Source organism: Hippocampus comes, unplaced genomic scaffold, assembly GCF_001891065.2.
Source record: "Hippocampus comes isolate QL1 unplaced genomic scaffold, H_comes_QL1_v1.1 scaffold105, whole genome shotgun sequence".
Lineage (NCBI taxonomy): Eukaryota > Metazoa > Chordata > Actinopteri > Syngnathiformes > Syngnathidae > Hippocampus > Hippocampus comes.
In genome coordinates this window covers 2,000,124-2,019,143 of record NW_017806235.1, presented here as the reverse complement: position 1 = coordinate 2,019,143, position 19,020 = coordinate 2,000,124, and the positions used below count along the sequence as shown (strand labels likewise).

The 19,020-nt window shown below is 45.3% G+C and overlaps 1 protein-coding gene and 1 pseudogene across 1 annotated transcript; one reads left to right on the top strand and one right to left on the bottom strand.

Annotated features, from left to right (window-relative positions):
* The first annotated feature begins 5,287 nt into the window (after positions 1 to 5,287).
* On the top strand, positions 5,288 to 11,190 carry LOC109507312 (G-protein coupled receptor 35). The gene is made up of 3 exons (XM_019856643.1): positions 5,288 to 5,291; positions 9,579 to 9,604; positions 9,999 to 11,190. Exons 1-3 carry the CDS (start codon positions 5,288 to 5,290, stop codon positions 10,848 to 10,850), a joined length of 882 nt encoding a protein of 293 aa, XP_019712202.1. The 3' UTR covers positions 10,851 to 11,190.
* Positions 11,191 to 15,083: 3,893 nt separating this feature from the next.
* The window catches only part of LOC109507370 (semaphorin-6B-like), a 32,876-nt pseudogene continuing 28,939 nt past the window's right edge, over positions 15,084 to 19,020 (bottom strand).

The following is a 19,020-nucleotide window of genomic DNA, read 5'->3' as shown; positions in this document are numbered from 1 at the left end:
AAAGCAATAATGATACAAAATGAAGTATAAGTCAAATTCAGGCACAATAAATATGGTTGAAATTGTCTTGAATATTTATATATAATCATATGCACTTTGATTGTATTGAACTTTGACAGCTGGCTTCACTCACATTTATCATTTGTTTCATTACTTCAAAAAAAACCTCAACTTAACTTCTGACAACGTACGTCTTTGTCTTCAGGGCTATGCATATACTGTATTGCGGCTTTGTTTACCTTCCTGCTCCTTTTTAAATGCCGACAGCCATTTCTCCAGTGATGAACAGATCGCTTGGGTTGGTCCAACTGCAAGTTGAATTTCTGTAGTTGATCTGCTGGTGTTATTCCACACATCTTCACATTTTACATATGGAGACCGAAATGGTTTCATGTATGTTTTCTGAGGTTTGAAGCGGAGATCTTGCAAGATGAAATGTTGACATTTTTAGGCAGGCACAAAGGATGGTACCCGGCATAGCCGTACTTTATCGTAGTCCATCAATTTCCTCTTGCGCTTTAACAGAATACTTGACTCTTAATTTCAGACCCAGAGGGATCCATATCTCAGAGTAAAAGAAAGGCGGGAGAAAATTATGAAATGAATCTCTTAGGATGGTGTCGTGCAATCAACGAAAATGACATAAAAATCATCAACATACAGTCAACATTCAGATTATTCAATTTTGCACGTGCACCACGGCCAGTGAGTATATTTGCGTGTGCTCTGGATTATGAGAGTACTGCACAAATTGCTAACTGGAGGATGCCAGCCAGGCATCTAGGGAACAATGTGGAAACTATTGAACAACTACCGAATTGCCATTGGGAATTCTGCAATCAAGTCAAACGTCCAAAATATGTGTACAATTCCCCAAGTTTTAATTCATCTATTTGACACGAATGAATTCTGTCAGCACAGGAAGGTCGCATCATGTGGGTTTTCCCCGCAATAATTGTTCACAGAATGTCAATGTATGCTCCATGGAGAGCTTTCGGAGTTTGCACCCAGTGACCTTGTGGAGTTTTCTGCTCGGTTCCTGTTTTGCTTCATTTCTGAATGCGTCATGATTTTTTCAATTCATGGTATACCGGAGCATTTTGCACGACAGTCGTCAAGCGCAGATGGGTGGTGTGGAGCGCTGCCGGCGCAACAGATAATAATGACTTCTTTTTTTGTCTTTTTTTTTTCCATTTCAATCACGCACATTGAATTCCAATGGAATGGTATTATAAACATGTGCGTAAGACAGACGCCCCCGTAGTGGTGAGGAGTGTGTGTGTGTGTGTGTGTGTGGGGGGGGGGGGTTATGATGCAATGCTCTGGCAGCAGTGTTATGAAACAGCATGAAGGCAGAGATTACTCAAACTAGGTTAGTAGAGCAGCGGCAGTCATGGCTTCTTTGTCTCTCTCTCTCTCTCTCTCTCTCTCTCTCTCTCTCTCTCTCTCTCTCTCTCCCTCTCTCACACACACACACACACACACACACACACACACACACACACACACACACACATACTGACACATGCATGGCAGCAGGCACACACATTCATTCCCCTTTGAGTAATCCTTTTCATCCTTTCACTCCACAGCTAATTTGTCGCATATTTTCATTCTCCAACGTGTGTGCTAGTCACCGCTGCTCAAGTCTGTGCTGCAGTTTCCCCCCCCCCCCGTTTTAAACGTTTGCCACTTTCTCCTTCCTCTCGCCCCGCACTCACAACTCCTCTAAAGCCCCTCTGTTCTATGTCTCCCTTGACAACAGCAGTGACACTTTGACCTTAGCGCTTATGTAACCGCTGTGCAGATTGGTTAGACAGACATAGAGAGAGACAGAGAGAGAGAGGATGAGGTGGCTTTTGCAAGGCAGACATTTTGTTGCCCGATGAGAAAGTAAGGTGGAACAAGAGCCAAGAAAGGAGAAGAGCTCAGAGGTAGAATCGCTTTGGGAGGGTGCCGGCGGGTTGTATTAGCAAGAGGCCAGCATGGATGGGGGAGGACGGTGAAAATACAAACATGAATGAGTGTTCAACATCATGTCTTGTCACAACAAACAGATCTGCATACAAACACATCGCCAATGAAAATCGAATGTGAGAGTTCCAGTGCAGGCGCAAATGAGGGTGGGCAGGCTCTGTCACACCAAGAGGAATGTGTGGGCACCCCCGGTCCGGGGGAGCCTGGCCAGGAGGAAACCACGCAATACCCGGGTGATCCGCCATCCCCACTGAAATGATCCGACTGGCTTCTATTCCCAGGACAGCAAGAGGTTCCCCACCCAACACCTGGGCCCACTGTACGAGCCAGCTATGTTTATGCTAATTTTAACAAATCAGATCTACCGGTGTGTCGTACATACTGCAAAGTTCATTTTTAAAACACCTTGGTTCAAATCATTAGAATATCAGGCCAGCAGTTGAGTTGTCATGCAAACAGTCTTGTTCTTTGTCGTGTAGACGTCTCCTTGAGCCTTGTGACTCTGCGGAATCAAATTTAAAAGCCTTGCTCACATCAAAGTGACTTTGTGGGGATGATGGTTGGATTGTAACTGATTGGCTGCGCATGATTTGAGATGGGGGGGGGCGGCATGGCCCATCTCGTTGCCTTAGTCGCATCAACTCCGGACATTGGATTGTAACTGATTTGCTTCGGATGATTTGAGATGGGGGGGGGGGGCGGCATGGCCCATCTCGTTGCCTTAGTCGCATCAACTCCGTACATTCCGGACTCGCTTCTCCCACGCTGCGCCGCAAAGCTTTCACATGTACGAATATGCCGGGTTTATGAAAAGCGCATCTATTTGAAACAACAATATTCACAGCGACATGTTTAGTCCTTCGCTTGCTGTGGCGCTCACGTTCACAAAAGCTGACACTGGCATGTAAACAGGGAGCGGACTGTGTCAGATTATGTCAAAAGTCCGTCCTGCCCTGTGCTGTAATCCTCGTTTTTGTCATTTTCTAAATCTCCTCGTTTTCTCCTCTCTGAAGGTGCTGTTAACTTTTAAACATTCCCCTTCCTGCCTACTGCGGTTGTGGTCTTTGCTCTGTCACTAGGTCAGTGTGTCACTCACCGCACCTATGTTTTATTTGGTCCTTCTTTTATAGCTTTTACAAATCATTGTACTGTTTATCTCCACATACTTTTGTCATCTTCTCTTGTCAGGCAGTGTGCAGCTTCAGTGTGTGATCAAAAGCCTGCACTGTATAAATAAAATTGGAGTTGAGGCACAGGTCAATAGGTCCAGATTATCTCATTGAGCAAATACACCCCCACTCCAAATAAGATGGATCGCTGGGAGGAGAGCAAACATATAAATTATATTTTTATATTGTCCTTGACCTGATTTTCCGGCGCATGCTTTACATGTCAAGCCAATATTGCGGATGAGTCTCTCCATTTTCATTTGCCTCTGACTTTGGTTAACATACTTCCTTCATCACATTGCTTTTTGTTAGAGTCCCTGTAAAGTAAAAATAAATGTCACAAATTTGATGTACTGCAGAGAGAAGTGTTGTCACCAACACTGCCAAAATTGAATCCCCACGTACCGATGTAAGATGAGGCTTTAAAATTTTGAAAATACAAGCCAATCTCTCTGCTCTCACACACTGTGCATGAAAAAATGGACGCTACTTTCTTGTGCCTGCACATAAATAAATATGTTTGAGCAGCTTTTTCACGCCACAGCAACGAGGCACTCTAAAGCGTTCGCACCGGATTAAAACACTGATCTATATGATGGCTGTCATGCTGGACTTTGTTTTTCTCCCCTTCCTCGTTCTCGGGTTTTTCTCTGTGCGACGCGAGTGTCACGCCATTGGACCCGTCCGAAGGGAAGATGCGTTTTTGGTCTGTAAGCATAGCTAGCTAACAGTACGTCACAATCGTGCCGGATAACTGCTGATGGGAACAAAGGCGCTTAAGTTCTTATATAATGGGGTAGCGGTGACATTAACCAGATAGCAAAGTGCGTCATTAGCTCCACCCCCTGAAAAACTGAAATGGTGAAAAACAGATTAATGCTACATGTCCACACTTGAGTACTACAAAGTCCTCAGTCATTGAACGATTTGCCTCCAAACATGTGTAATCTATTTAGAATCAATCTCTGAATTCCCTTTTCAGGGTCTTTCATGAACATTTAGTTCATCGCTGTTGAAATGAACAGCACTTGTGATGACGTACTCCCTTCGAAATCCGTACTCGTGGCCACGGTTCTCTTTCTGTTCCATTCGCGATGCTTCACGCAGACAGCGTTGCACACATGTACATTTCCGCAGTATGCCCAGACATGTCTCGACAACCGCAGCCATCGACATATTTCTACCTTTGTCACTCGGTCCATCTCTGGTTTTGTTCCTTTTCCACTCCCACATTCACTTGAATAGCAAGGCCGTGGCTTGTGTTGACACAGCGATGGTGCCTAAGCCTCGAAATGAGGTAATACATTAACTGAAAATGAAATGTGCCTGAGCGATTGGAGTCCCTATCCGCTCATAATGCACTGATATGAGGTCAAGCTGTTTTTCCTGTGTGTACACAAGCTCAGATGCAAATATATGCCATGCAAATAAGTGCGTATAAGTGGGTTTCCGTGGCAACCGGACTGTTTTCATCCCTGGTGTGTTTCAGTGTGCTTTGCTATGTGAAACTGACCCAGTTACACCCCGTAGTGAGTGTCACCCCCCTCCCCCCTTCCCCGCCCCTTCCGTGCACATCGACGCTGTTGTGATATTTGTTTGTATTTTGTATCCAAGGCCATCGAGTGTAGCGAGGTGGAAACAAGAAGTCCAGTATCTTGCAGATTTCCCCCCCCCAAGGAAATACTTTCTGCTTCCTTCATGTTTAGCCCAATGACCTACATCCTTCTGGAGCCTTTCTGCGCCGTCCATACTGTCTGCTGGCCAATTCAACACCCCTTTATCATATTTCTTTTATCCGCCCTCATGCTCTCTTGACTCCCTACGTCATTTTAATTTCCTTCAGGGCCAGAGTAGTATGTTTGTTTAAGCCTCTGCAGCCCTACATTATCTAATCATGGAAGACTGGAGCCACTGGATGAGTCTTTTGAAACGATGACGCCGTTTTCGTGCATGAATCACCCGTTTTGAACCGCATATATTTCTCCATACATTTGGGTTTTTTTTTTTCCGTCAAACTTGCGCTTCGTCAGGTTAATCGCATTCACCGCCCACGGCTTTTGTTCGTCATTGGAGAAATCTTGCACGCAGCACCCTAGATTTGGTGTTAATCCACACAGAAACACTGCATTTGAGAATCAGGCATGGGTGAGATTTGATTAGGTCAGTTCCTGTGCAATCAGCCCAGATGACTCATAGCGGCGCAGGCCTTCGCAGAGACATCTAGTGTCGGCGCTGAGATACCGCAGGGCGGCCTTATGTAATAGTTGGAGTTTGCTCCAGATCGTGCATATTGTATGACTCTCAGCCCTTTTTGATCAGAGGACCGCAGGGACACATGACAAGTCACAAGTCACAAGCTGTTATGCAGTTGAAAAACTGCAGATGAATGCAGTACACGGTGTCATTATTTCGTTTGTTTTTCTTCTTTTTATTCTCGTTCAAATGAAAAGGTTGTACAGTTGGATTGCATGCTACAAACTACAACACCTTTGGACCTTTTTTGGCCATAAGAAAGATACAAAAGATATGATCCCTGCATGTTAAAGTGGCAAGCCATGATACTTTGGTACCAACGCTATTATCTGTACACGTTTCAAGTCATTTTCTCCAACTGGATTTTTCAGATTGACAAATGCAGACTGAACCCCACCCCCATAGATGAACAAATATTATGCAATCCACCACTGGATTTAAGAATGAAACTATCAAATGAATGTGTCGCTGACTCGTCTAACCCGAATACTCAAATAGGCCTTTGTCAAGTGGACGCCTGCTGATGCTAATAAGACAGAAAGAAATGGTCTGCGTGGAAAGTGTCTCTGGAGAGGGGGGGGGGGGGGGGAGGAGCGAGAGGGTGGTCAGGGGCTCCGGGAGGGGACAGATGGGTGTGTCTTCACTGACCTAGTTACAGCAATAGAACACCCCCGCTCCAACTCACCCCTCCTCCAGCCCCCACCATCCACCATCTCTGCCTGACGTGTAAAGGGCACTTTCAAACAGTACAGGCAGCCAGGAATGGAAATCAGGCAGAAGCAGACCGAGGGGGTAAACTGGAGATGAGCGGAAGGATGCAACACAATTAAAGGTCGACCGAGACAAGCAGACAAATATATCCACAATGAAGTACAAGATCTGCACAGAGATGGGAAATATCTTTACACAAACAGGAAGAGCCTCCAGCGGCTTTCAGCAAATTAATAAAGACGGGCTGCATTTGTAATATTAAACCTCCACACATCCTGTGGAATATTGGATTTTTTTTTTTTTTATTCTTCATTTGGGGGGGAAATTACATCTTCGCAGCGTAAAGCAGCTTTTAATAAAATCAGAAATGCTATAACGGCACAAAATACAGGCTATGATTACTCATAAACATGATCTAATCTCATATTTCCTGTGCTTCTTATAGAGCAAAGCTTGAATTTCGTGGCCGTTGCAGCGTAGACGACGCAATGTCTACGGGGTTAAGTAGGCAGAATTAACGACAGACTTCACGGTATATTTTACCTCCCTGGCTCCTCACTGTTTGAATAACTTTTTGACCCCTCCGCCTTCAAGTTCAATTACAACAAGTGAAGACAGAGAAAGACTGAAGGGTCAAGTATCGTAAACGTTCTTGACACACACACACAAACACAAAAACACATATATGCCATATCAGTTTACAAATACTTGTAATGAGCTGAAAGTTAAAGGCGGGAGAGGGGGGGTTGCAAAAAAAATCTGTTTTTGTTATTTTTCTTAAAACTCTCAATATAACCTGGCAGTAGTACACTAGTGATATGATTAGTGAGAAAAAACAATGGTGGACATTGGAGTTGAGGGACCTTCACCCCAGGCAGCCACCGGGATTCAGAAGTGACATGGAAAGATTTTTCCGTGACAGTTAAATGACCTCTTTTTGATTTATAAGTGATTATACATTGTCCAAATGATAGAATTTCATACAGCTGACATTCAGGGTCGGATTCACCGAAAGACTGAGTGGCTTTGGCGTGGCGCTAACCAGTAAAAATGGAGTAAACATGAAACAGAAATGAGTCGTGAACTGGGATGCCAAGCAGAATGTGTCTTGCTGCGCATATTGAAATGACGTAATCTGCATATATTTGGCGGAGAAATTGCCCGCCTCGATGCAAACGAGCCTCATTGATAAACGTCTAATTGACTAACGCCAGCGCTAATAGCCACACGCAGTTTGAGTGACGCAAATCGCGGCAAGAAAATGATGGGTTGAAAATGGCGCGACCCAGTTGAAAACCTCTCAGCGAGTGGCCGCGTTGCCAAAGCAAATATACCAAATTACACAGGTGCAAACAAGTGAAAACAGGTGCAAATTTGGCCCTCGATTTTATAGTAACAGTCCATTTTTAATAAGTCGTGCGACAAACATCACAGCCGTGGCTAACGCTAGCTTGTTTGCAGTTGGCTTAGCGTTGCTTGCACTTCTATTTAATTGCAGCTGGCTGTGGCATTCTCTTTGAATTTGAGACTCGCGTTCATGCACTTTAAGGGCGTGACTTTTGTCAAAGGCCTGAGAAGGGGGGAGACGAGTGTCGTGAAGTGAGCGTACGTTCAACTCTCGCTAGCAGTTTTAACACTGCCAACTGCCCCTTTAAGGGGCAATTCAATTCTGCAAAACTTTCTGCTCCGTCATCTGTTTTCATCGCATGCATTCTAAACTATTCTCTATTGCCTGCCAAAGACCTTCCCCTGGATTTTTTTTTTTTCTTCAGTCTCCAAATTTCCACCCTCACTATTCTTGTGGGCCTTGCCATTTGGCAGGCAATCTTTTCCCTTCTTTGCTTAACAACAAGCATTTTCATGTGGAAGAAAATCTCTCGTGGCAGGAAGCCATGACCGGCCTGATGCTTCTTTAAAGTATTTACTGCTGTGTCTACAGCAATGTTTCTTACAGATGGGCTCCAGTATTGCCCCACAAAAATCTAGCCATACTTTTCTTCATCCGTGGCCTGAGGCTATAAGCAGGTTTACTTTACAAGGAACACCAGTCCATCCATTTTATATTCCACTCATCCTCATTGTGGGTCACGGATGAAATGGAGCCTTTTTCCCAGCTGACTTGGCGGCCGTAAACATCCTGGATGCAGTGTCCTGTCTCTTTGCCATACTCGTTGCATAGTTTCTCCTATAAACACACGAATACGACAATATTTTGCTTGGCATATAAGAATCATCTTGTCAGTGACTGAACCACATTGAGAGGCGAAAACAGGCTTCAGGGAGACAAGTTCTTTCCCAATTTGTGTTGATACACTGACATACGATTCCAGAGGGAAATATTCATTTTGAAATCATCAGTTGTGTGATTTTATTTTATTTTTCCTTCCCTGTGAAAAGAACCAATTGCTGACACAGTTCTCCTCACAATCGTAAGTGTTTTTTTTGGACTTGGTGCTTGCCTTTCTGAGAAGATTTACTTTGTTGCACCCTTCCTTGTAAATGTGGCATTGATACACATGCAATAAAAAATAAAATCTATTAATCGCCACACACGCCCAAGGTAAATAACCTGTGATCGCATCTCATTGATTGCAGGTGTCCAAAGTCCATCGCGCTGGCCATTTGCATTCATTGCACATTTTTTTTTTTTTTTTTTAGTAGCCTGTGCATGCAAACTCCACACACGAAGGCCGGAGCCGGAATCAAACCCTGCACCTTTTCACTGTGAGGCCGACGCGCTAACCAGTCGCCCAATGTACCGCCCAAACTCCAAATATTGAAAATGACATATTTTTAAAAAAGCAAAAAACCGTGATGATTTCATCATAATTATTGATGAAATTTGTAGTGGGCCGTTCGGGCCAGCGTCAGCATACGCCCGACACAGTGATGTAGTTGTCACAGGCCACCAGGCCACTTTAAATGTCGGACCCTGCATGCTGAAGATAGCGGTGTGGGGTTGCGGTCTGCAATTAATCGCCAGTGCATGTCGCCTTCCTTGTAGACCTTCATTCGAAAAATAAGGAAATGAAGTCATTGTGGCAGAGCTTCGCATGACACGTCTTTGAGGCGTTGACTCATGCTGGTGCAGCTGCATTGAAATGAATTCAGCTAATGTGGTAAGGCAATTTTTTTTTTATTGGTTGAAAGGCGAAAATGAAATGGTAGCCTTTAAGACCTGTTCTACCGAAGCTTTTGTTAAATAAATAAATAAATGAATAAATAAAACGTCAGCTGCATACTACGGACGGGTGTTTTTAGTATTTTGGTTTCCTTTTTTTACTCGAAAGGGGATCATCATGGAAATAAGTACAGTATCAGCAGCAACACCATTATTACCAACAATGCTAATAATAGCAGCGCGTTGAGGGAAGTGTATGTTACTGTTTGCCTCACTGTCAGGGGATTTGGGTTTGAGTCTCTGTTGAAATAGTGTGTCTGTGTTTCCCTGTGCGGAGTTGCCATCAGTATTCACACTTTCCGTCAAAGGACAGGTATTTGTGTCAAAGAAAGACTCGTCATTAATGCTCCGTGATCAACGCTTTTCCATGTTGTCCCCTTTTTTTTCTGCCTTGGAAGAATTCTCAGAGTTCAGTCACTCAGTCAGTCCAGATCTCAACTCTGTTTGACTGCACCGCTCGCTCTATTTTTGTCTTGAAGTCTAATCAGAATGTCCACATGTGGGCCCAGTTGTAGAAAGTAAAAAGTTGTCAAGTACAGTACGGCTATCTAAAACATCGACCTTTATAAATTAACAAAGCGTTTGTACTTTGTTGCTTCGCACCGCCGTCGACATTTTTAATCATTCCATTTCATCCGAGCATTGTTTAGGTCGTGTTGTGCGCTACTTCCACTTCCCCTCGACTTATTTTCGGCACTGTTTTACAGACAGGCACGTGCGGCATCACCACCGCTCGCTGCAAAGTGGACAGCCTTTTGGGCTTTGCTTACAGCGTTGTGTTTGTCCTGGGCTCTCTTGTTAATACCGCGGCCCTGCGAGCTTTCATCATGCGACGGGCCGCCTGGACAGACACCCACATCTACATGTTCAACCTGGTGCTCGCCGACTCCGCCCTGCTCATCTGCATTCCCTTTCGGATCTACCATTCTTTCTTTTGCCTCGACAAGACTCTGTTGTGCACCTTTCTGATTTACATCCATTTCATCAACATGTACTCGAGCATCCTGACCACGACGGCCATCAGCGTCCACCGCTACTTGGCTGTCAGGTTCCCGTTGTGGGTGAGGTCTTGGAGAAGGAAGAAGGAGACGGCCTTTGCCGCGTGCGTCCTCATTTGGCTCTCTCTGCTGACGATGGCCGCCGTATTCCGACAGGAGAATCATCCTCGCAATCTGTGGACGTGCTTTGAGAGATGTAAAGATCAACCTTTGCATTTCAAATTTGTCACCATTCTCTTCTTTCTCGGCTTCTTCGGCCCTCTTCTGATCATTGCGTTTTGTTCCGGTCGGATTATCGGTATTTTGTTAAAGGCAGATGGCGAGCCATCCCCGCTGCAAAGAAGCATTGTTGGCATAGTAACAGCAAACATGGCGGTGTTCATCGTCTGCTACACACCAATCCACGTTGGCTTTGTGGTGAACTATTTCTACTACGCACCTGCAAACTGGACGTCGCTCTACCTCCCCGCACATTCATATTTACGTGTCTCCGAGTGGATTTCCTCCACAAACTGCTGCCTGGATTCAATTAGCTATTATTTCTTGTTGAAAAAGTTGTAGCAGTCAGTCAGTGGAAGAAGAGTTGAGATAACGTGTTTGACTGTCGCTGGATTTCATGTACTGTACTGCTTTTCTCTATTTTGGAGACGTTATCAAATCGCGGTTGAAAAGTTGGCATCAGTTTGGTGGGTGTGTTGCCCATAATTAGGACCAGTCCAGAAGTGGAAGTAGTTGGAGCCTTTGGCCTTCATACACCATAACAATGGATTTGATAAGAAGCGCAAGATCCTGCGCATTCAGTGCGGCTTTCTTTTAAGATGCTTCACAAATACGATGATATTTTCCCTTTAGGTATAGTCGTCATTTAACTTCTAAACATTAGTAATATTTCCACGATTAAACATTTCATTTTACTCACTCTCTCTTGGGTTTGTTGTTATCCAGCGTCTGTGCAGACAGCATGTAGCGCCCTCTTGCGTTGAAGAAAGTAACTGCAGACCCAGAGAAATCAGCTGCCTCTGAACTGATGTTTTAGCCACCGAGATTAAGATACACTGATTATTACTGTCATGACATTATTGTTTAAAAAACGTCAAGATGTACAAATAGAATGCCGGGGTGGCATTTAAAGATAAGACACTTCACATGTAGGTGATGTGCGCATTCGGCACCAACTGCAACACAATAGCAGTACATGATATATTTACATTTAATAGCAGTACTCCAAAGATTGATGGTTATTACCACAGAAGTATTTGAACAAATGCAAAAACTCAGAAGGCAGGCAAATGTTCTCAGTTCTGGCTGAGATCAGGCCCGCATCTCTACTCATAACAACAGGAAAGGGCCGAAGTCAGCGTTCAGCCAAAGTCACAGAGATACTTTACATCCATCTTATTCACAGCGTTGGCACAGAAGAAGAAATCAAAGCAAATCAAATAAAACCTTCACACTTCAATCACACCTCTCTGTCTTGGGAAAGAACCCTCAATCCCCCAAAACCAAACAAGTGCGCCTACGAGGTGATTGTTAACATTATTTACAATTGTTACAATTTTGGAATTGCAAAAAAAAACAAAACAAAAAAAAGTCTTTGTGCTTATCTCTTACTGCACAGCATAATGCCAATAAAAAACATTTTCTCTCCCAGCCGGGATGCAAACAAATATCTTTAAAATCCTTCAATCCGGCAGTTGATAGGCAAACAGAGTGACAACCACGAAACTAAAAAAAAAAAAGCAAAACAACCCCCAACCCCCCAAAACTGATGACAGATATGACACCAAACATGACATGCCATAGTCCCTCACAGCCTTTCAGTCCATTTACATTTCGCATCCACAGTTTGTGTCGTGTTCATCGCATGGGTAATGATAAAGCGCATTGAGAAAGTGTCTGTACACATATTTACAGTTTTCAACGCCGTCGCTCGCATCGCTGCGGATGCGCGTCAACAGCACAAGCCCACGAGGAACAGAAAAACATTCAGCGTGTAAGGTCAAAGGCTTATATCTCACGTAGCATACTGCAATAAGTACGATTTCAGTCAGCGGTCGCTGCGCCGCTGACTAAAATGGTCATCATGGCACTTAACACAACTTTTTTTTTTTTTGCTTTTGTAAACAGGCATCAGTAAAACACTGTCAAGGAGATTTTGGCACAGAGATTAACTGAAACGACACTAGCAAAGAGAGTGTGTTGGTGATACTGCATTCTACGGCCAACTTAAAATCCTCCTGTCCTGAGGTTTACGTCACTGCGAATGAAAAATTTTTCAGAAATAAAGGGAACACTTGAACTGATACATCCCAGAGCTCACTGAGTGATTACATCGTGTCATTTGTTGAAAACAAAATGACCTAACTAACCCCACAACATGAACCTTCTGAAAACTGGATTTAGAATCCTGCTCCAAAAGAAAAACAAAAGGAAAAATGTGATCACCGTCTCATCCCATTTTAGTAAATTTCCTCCAGACAACTCCAAATGTGGCTGTGTCGTGTTTATATGTCTGGGAATGTTCCTGATGAGATGACTGATGATTTCCTTTGGGATTTCCCGACCAGATTCGTGGAAGCTCCTGGACAGTCTGCGATGAGACGCGAATGTGATACTGGACCTTATGTCCCAAAATTACTCGATTGGAATCAGGCTTAGGGAACGGTCGGTGAGAGGCCAAATTGCTATTGACACTTTAAACAGGTTGGTTGATTAGGTCCTTCCCACTTCTACTGCGGTGCCGGCCTGTCTTCTGATATCTCCTCCATGCTTTTGACGCAGCGCGTTGAACTACTCGAGCTTCCTCTGTGGGCTGCTCGTGTTCCCACTCGTGATGGAGAAAAAGAACGCAGCACCCGTAAAAGCATCCCTTGAAGTCTCTTCTTCCCACACGTTGTCTGTCCCATTTTGCGCCGCAGCAGTTGAGACGATTATGCGTTCCGTTTATTTATTTATTTATTTATTTAAATGCAGTGTGTTTTGTAAGGATCCGGTAAAATAAATCACAACCTAGCGATTTGATCCGAACTGAAAATTGTACGCCGTGGGGTTGGGAGTGGGGGTGGGGGGGTGGGGGGGGTATTATGGCTGAATTGCAGCTTTGGTGTACTTGACAAACAGGCAGGTGAGTATTTTTCTTATTTTACATTCGTAGTAATGCTGACACGGCTTCATTTGTTTGCATTCACGCGCTAACTGAACCTTACTATGTACACGTACGTATAAAGCATATTATCGGCGCGCACATTGAGGTCACCCAAAGTAAATCGGCTTTAACAAGGCATTCTTATGACAACTTTTGTCTTATTTCGTCTTCATCGTTTTTTGTTGTTTTTTTTTTTTTTTTTTTTTGTACAGCATCCGTCTCAGTGCTCCACTGATATAAATGCTGACTCTCTTTCATGGGACTCGACACTTTGATGGTATAGAATTTATGGCCCCATTTGCCTGCTGGGGGCATTTCCATTACCCCTTTCGGCATTGGAGTTTCCATCACTGCCTGTCACTTTGTTCTGCATCACGTCTGCGAGACCTTGAACCTCTGTTGGAGTTCCGGGGAAAAGTTTACCAATTCGAGCTGGGCTGTGTTCGGTAATGTGGCATGAATGACGATGTGATGTGTGCAAGAAGACGAGGCATTCCCCAATCACGTCGAGGATTTCGTCTGGTGTTCTGCTCAGTCCGGTGTTTTGCTGTAAAAACCTTTCCAAGACATCCTTGCGGAATTATTGGTCATTAAGTAGTACATGGAGCGGAGGGGGATGAAAAGAGCAACGGGCGACCGAGAACGGCGACAACATCATTACACGGAGCGTGCGACTGGCAGGAAATAAGTGCTGACATTTCACTTCTGCTCTCCTCTTTCCAAAGAATTATGATCCCGCATCGCTACGCCGCGCTGCCCCGTATACACCGAACACTAAATAACCACAGTCGGGACTTACATGTCGAAGTGCAGCGAAAGAGGAAGCGGGTGCAGCTTTGGCTTCCTGTTTAGAGTCGGCGACAACTTCAGTTTTTGACTTCTGATGAGTCACCCAAAGCCCAACATGTCCGGGCAAGGTGTGCAATGCAAAATGCCGAGTTGGCGGTCAGCGCGGACAGGTGGAGAACACCGAATGCAGTGGAGTGGAGAGTTTGTCCTCTTCAGAATTCATAGTGGTGGCCCATGTAAGGTGGACTGATTTTCAAATGTGTCCGGATTTTTTCCGTCTTCTCGTTCGTTGTCAGAGCAAAACTTGTTACAGCTAAGTTCTGCAAACATAAGGTGGACTGATTTTCAAATGTGTCCGGATTTTTTTCCGTCTTCTCGTTCGTGGTCTGAGCAAAACTTGTTACGGCCAAGTTCTGCAAACACCGGATTTTTTCCGTCTTCTCGTTCGTTGTCAGAGCAAAACTTGTTACAGCTAAGTTCTGCAAACACGAATTCATTTCATGATCGGCACATCTGCTGAGGTCTTTTAGTTGAATGTTTTCATGTTTTTGTCATGTGATGAGATAAATATTGATTGTGAACTGCTTTCGATAACATATGTGGCAGAATTGCGTGCTTTTACATTGTGTCTTTGTCTCATCTTGATATTTTCTCTCATTTGAGACCTGACAGTGGTGGTATTAAGAGGTGGATGAAGTTCCCAAGTACCAAATGCCCGCCACACCCACTGATTTGTGCACTGCGGCACAGTCAAAGCTGACCCAAACAAAGATGGAAATACAGCCCAAAATGTGTGTGGGTACAAGACCTTTTTCCACTTAGTCTTGCTGCGAGGCAAATAGCATCCCAGGATTTGTTAGTTTGCTTCCCTTGCATGCACAGCAGCTTCCAAGTGCCTTCCTTTTTTTTTTTTTTCTTCTTGTGCCCTCTGCCTGCAGACCTGGAGAGTGTTTGGCAGGCGAGGCAGCTCTGCAGTGCAAACACAGCAACAACCTCCGTCCATATGACCAATTAGTGCGAGCCAGCAAAAGATTGGCAGGCGCACTAGCCAGTGGTAACAAGAGCCTCACCTCTGGGGAGGGGGGTCGGGGATGGGGGGCGGTTGCCTGAGACAGAGGGCTTGAATGACAATGAACGAAAAAGATCCAGCGACGAGAAGGGTGTGGGGGGGGGGGGGGTATCAGCTCAGGCTCAAGACAAGTCAATGGAACGATGCCCGTGCAGGCCCTTTATTTCCTCAGCAGTCAGTGGCCAGCCTGAGTCCTGTCATTGCAGTTCTTCTTACTCATCAGCTGGCTGAGGTCCATCAGCTCCCCCAGCTCCCCTCGCTCCAAAGCCCCCCTCAGGAGGGCCCTGGTGAGAGCCGGGGTGTGCTGTTGGGACATGTACGTCTGACCGCTGTGGGCAGGCATCGAGGGAGGGGGCAAGGGGACGGGCACCACGGCGTGGCTGCTGAGGATGTAGCCTTCCGGGGCCGGCCAGCGCAAAGGCAGAGGCTCGCCGCACTCCGCCGGTGCGCTGGGCGCCGAGACTACCCTCCGACGCTCGGGCGAGTCCTGGGGCGTCATGGGGTACACGTATTCCCCCGCGGACTTCCTCAAGGGGCCTTTGGGTGTCCCCTTTCCTCCTTTCTCCTGCCTGCTCAAGCAAACGTAATGCTGTCGGGGGGCGTCGCTCCCTCGGCCCTCGCAGCCGTGCCGGCTGCCTCCCCCCTGTTGGAACAGTCTGGTGGTCAGATAAACCGAGGGGGGCATTCGACAGGGGGAGCCCAAACCCACGGAACCTCCCCCCAAGTAGGTCTGGCTGGTGTCCCATCCCCCGGAGTTGGAGTCGGACAGGCGCAGGCCTCTTCGTTTCTGCTGGGGCGTGTGCTCCGGGGTGGGGAGGAAACCGGGGTCGAGCTCCCCGGATTTGACCCAACCGTTGGGCATCACAAAGAGGGTCTCCCCGCCCTGAGTGCAGGTGCGCTCTCCGCCCCCCTGCCGCGTCACGCTGAGCACAGAGCCTCCCATTCCGCCGGCGTTACTTAATAGGCCCCTTTCTCGCCGCTGGATGGACGACTGAGTGGTGTTGCCATGGCGACGGTTGGTGGGCTTGTGGGCCATGATCCAGCAGACGGCAAAGCCTGAGAGCGCCGCCCCGATTGTGAACGCCGACACCGCCGAAGCCACCAGGAGATTGAGCGAGACGAGACTCTCGGGTTCGATGAGGAGACTCTGCTGCAGGATACCTAACGCGGGAGAAATATTTCTTAGGATGACAAATATAAGGCAATGTTTCCCATCGTTTCTCGAGTCAAGGAACAAATTTTACATTGAAAAAAAAACAATCACACCGCACACTCGTAAATGAAAATGTCACGGATAATATATTGACTGGGTTTTTGGAGTCGCCAGCTGTCTCTTGGTCATTTTTTTGTCTTGTGTTGGAAGCCCAAATTTTGGTCCTGAGTGACCCTGAGCACGATAAGCAATGAGAAAATGGATAATAATGAGAATTCCAAGCTACCGGTCTGCAACGCGTACACAGGGAAACATTTTTCCTCTCCTTATGTAGCCGCTGAGCTTTAATTTACCATAAGAAATCAATACCTCTACTCCAAACTGCCATTAGGTTTCATTGTAGAACTATTAGGAGCGATGATGTATAAAACACAATAACTTTGCTCCAGTGCGGCCTTGGGGCTCTGCAGGCTCAAAAGGTTTCAGCGAAGCCTGCACTTGTCATCAAAGACACAGACAGACGCAGCACACAGACTCCGATTTTTCTTCTCTCCGCTCCTCATTCTTTCCATTGTGCAGCGTCGTCGGAGATTCTCTCCATACAACATAGCGTGACTTCAGTGTTTCCACCCGGCTCTAATCACTCCCATCTGCACCAATTGCAGTAAATACTCGTCTCTTGCTCGGGAGTCACCGTGCTATCAGTTTCACGGAAGTGGGGGTGAAAATGCTGCAGCCCACGTGTCAGATTGAAATGAAGCGAATGCGCTAGAAAGCTTGACAAAAGCTTCTTTAAACTTTTAAGTTCTGACCTAATGACACATGGCCCAACAAAAATTTAATCCTCTGTATAAGTTCTGACCTAATGACACATGGCCCAACAAAAAAGGGGAAACGCTTAATCCTCTGTCGAAACGGGTTTCTAGTTTCCACTGAGTGAATTCCAGAGCAGAGCTGCATAAGTCTCTCGCTTTCTCTCTCTCTCTGCCCTTGCTGCTCTTACAGTGACATGGGAGTGTCTCAACAGAAGTCAAAACGGTCTCCTGTTTTAAATTCAATCCCCCTTTTCACATTTCTGGAAAGAAAGAGCAAAAGTTTACATGCCGACAGGCTTCGCATTGATGTCGTTCCGCCGTGTGCGGTCTTGTGATGGCAGCTACATCTTTTTCACATCTTCCCTAATTAAACTGTCACACTGGTTCACTTCTGACCCAAAGCAAGTCAGATTGAACGAAAAACAAAAAAACAAAAACAAGCGGGGTGGCAAAAAAAAAAAAAGCAATCCCAGCGGTGCACGCCAATCATCTTTGACAAAGACATCACAAACATCAACAATTGGTGTCAAGGTTGAATGGATGTTGCTGAGCAGAGAGTGAAGGTGGTATAATACATGACATGACGTCGCGCACGTAACGATTTGAATTACAAAAACACGTCTTGAATACTTTCTGCGACAAAACAAATCCCAAAGAAACAAGCAGTGGGAGGATGCAATGAGGGATTGAGCCACTAGGCGGAGATTTCCATTTTCCAACTCCATACTGCAGTGGACAGTTTATCATGTTATCAGGTTACAGGGTGCATGAAAGGCTTATTTTCAGACACGATGAGTTTTCGGGGGTTTTTAAATCATTGTTCAGTCTTCATCCCTTAAAATCTGTTTTGGTGCAAAACGGTGACCACACAAACTCGCACGCGCAAGTGATCATGTCGCCGCCACCTACCATCACAGTCTCCTAATTGAGAGGTGGTGTTTCCGTATTCTACGTCTTGTTGAAAAGGAAGCCTGCAATTACAGAGGAATCACACATGAATACATATGAGATAAGTAGTCTGCATTTCACAAGACGGATAAAAAAGAAAAAATAATAAAAATCCTGCACCGTCCTGTACAATAACTCACTTAATCTTTCGTAAAAGAATATTACAAACAAAAACAGGATATGATGTACTATAATTCTTCGCACATCTGCTCCAAAGTGGACTATTTGGGGAGACTAATCAATGAAACAGTGTTCCCCGCATATTGATAGGTCGCTGGCGTTAATAGGATCTGCCGCTTATGCTCTCATTGATTTTCTCCTCAGCTCCCTGCCCACAAGGAGGTCAGATGTCACGGTCGGCTAAGCATGTAGTGACAGACAAGTTTTCAGAGAAAAATGATTGATGCAATTCATTTTTCTCGGCTGCGAGTGCTGATAACCTTGCTGAATAATATTTGAATAAACAGGTTTTTCCGGTGAGACTAAAAGAAGAAACGTTTGCATAGAACATCACAAAATCATTCAGTATATTCAAAAAGCGGCATGACTTTCAAATCGACGATCACTCAACAATCAGCCCTTGCAGGTTCTTTATGACGAGGAGCACAATATGTGGTTTCAACACAGGTTCATTTTAATCAAAATCCACGTTATTTGTTCAGCGGTGAGTTGGCGAGCCGGATTTATGCACTAATAAACATTTTAATCAAAATTCATGTTTTGGCTGTGCTGTGGGATCACTTCGTTAAAGCACTTCGCGAGTAGATAAATTTACTCCTCACGTAATTCCTCATTTCTCTCTTGTATCAACC

Bases quoted from the DNA above. Each gene is read 5' to 3' on its own strand.
- LOC109507312 (XM_019856643.1), top strand. The intron at 9,605-9,998 runs GTATTTGTGTCA...ACTGTTTTACAG, and splicing joins CACTTTCCGTCAAAGGACAG to ACAGGCACGTGCGGCATCAC.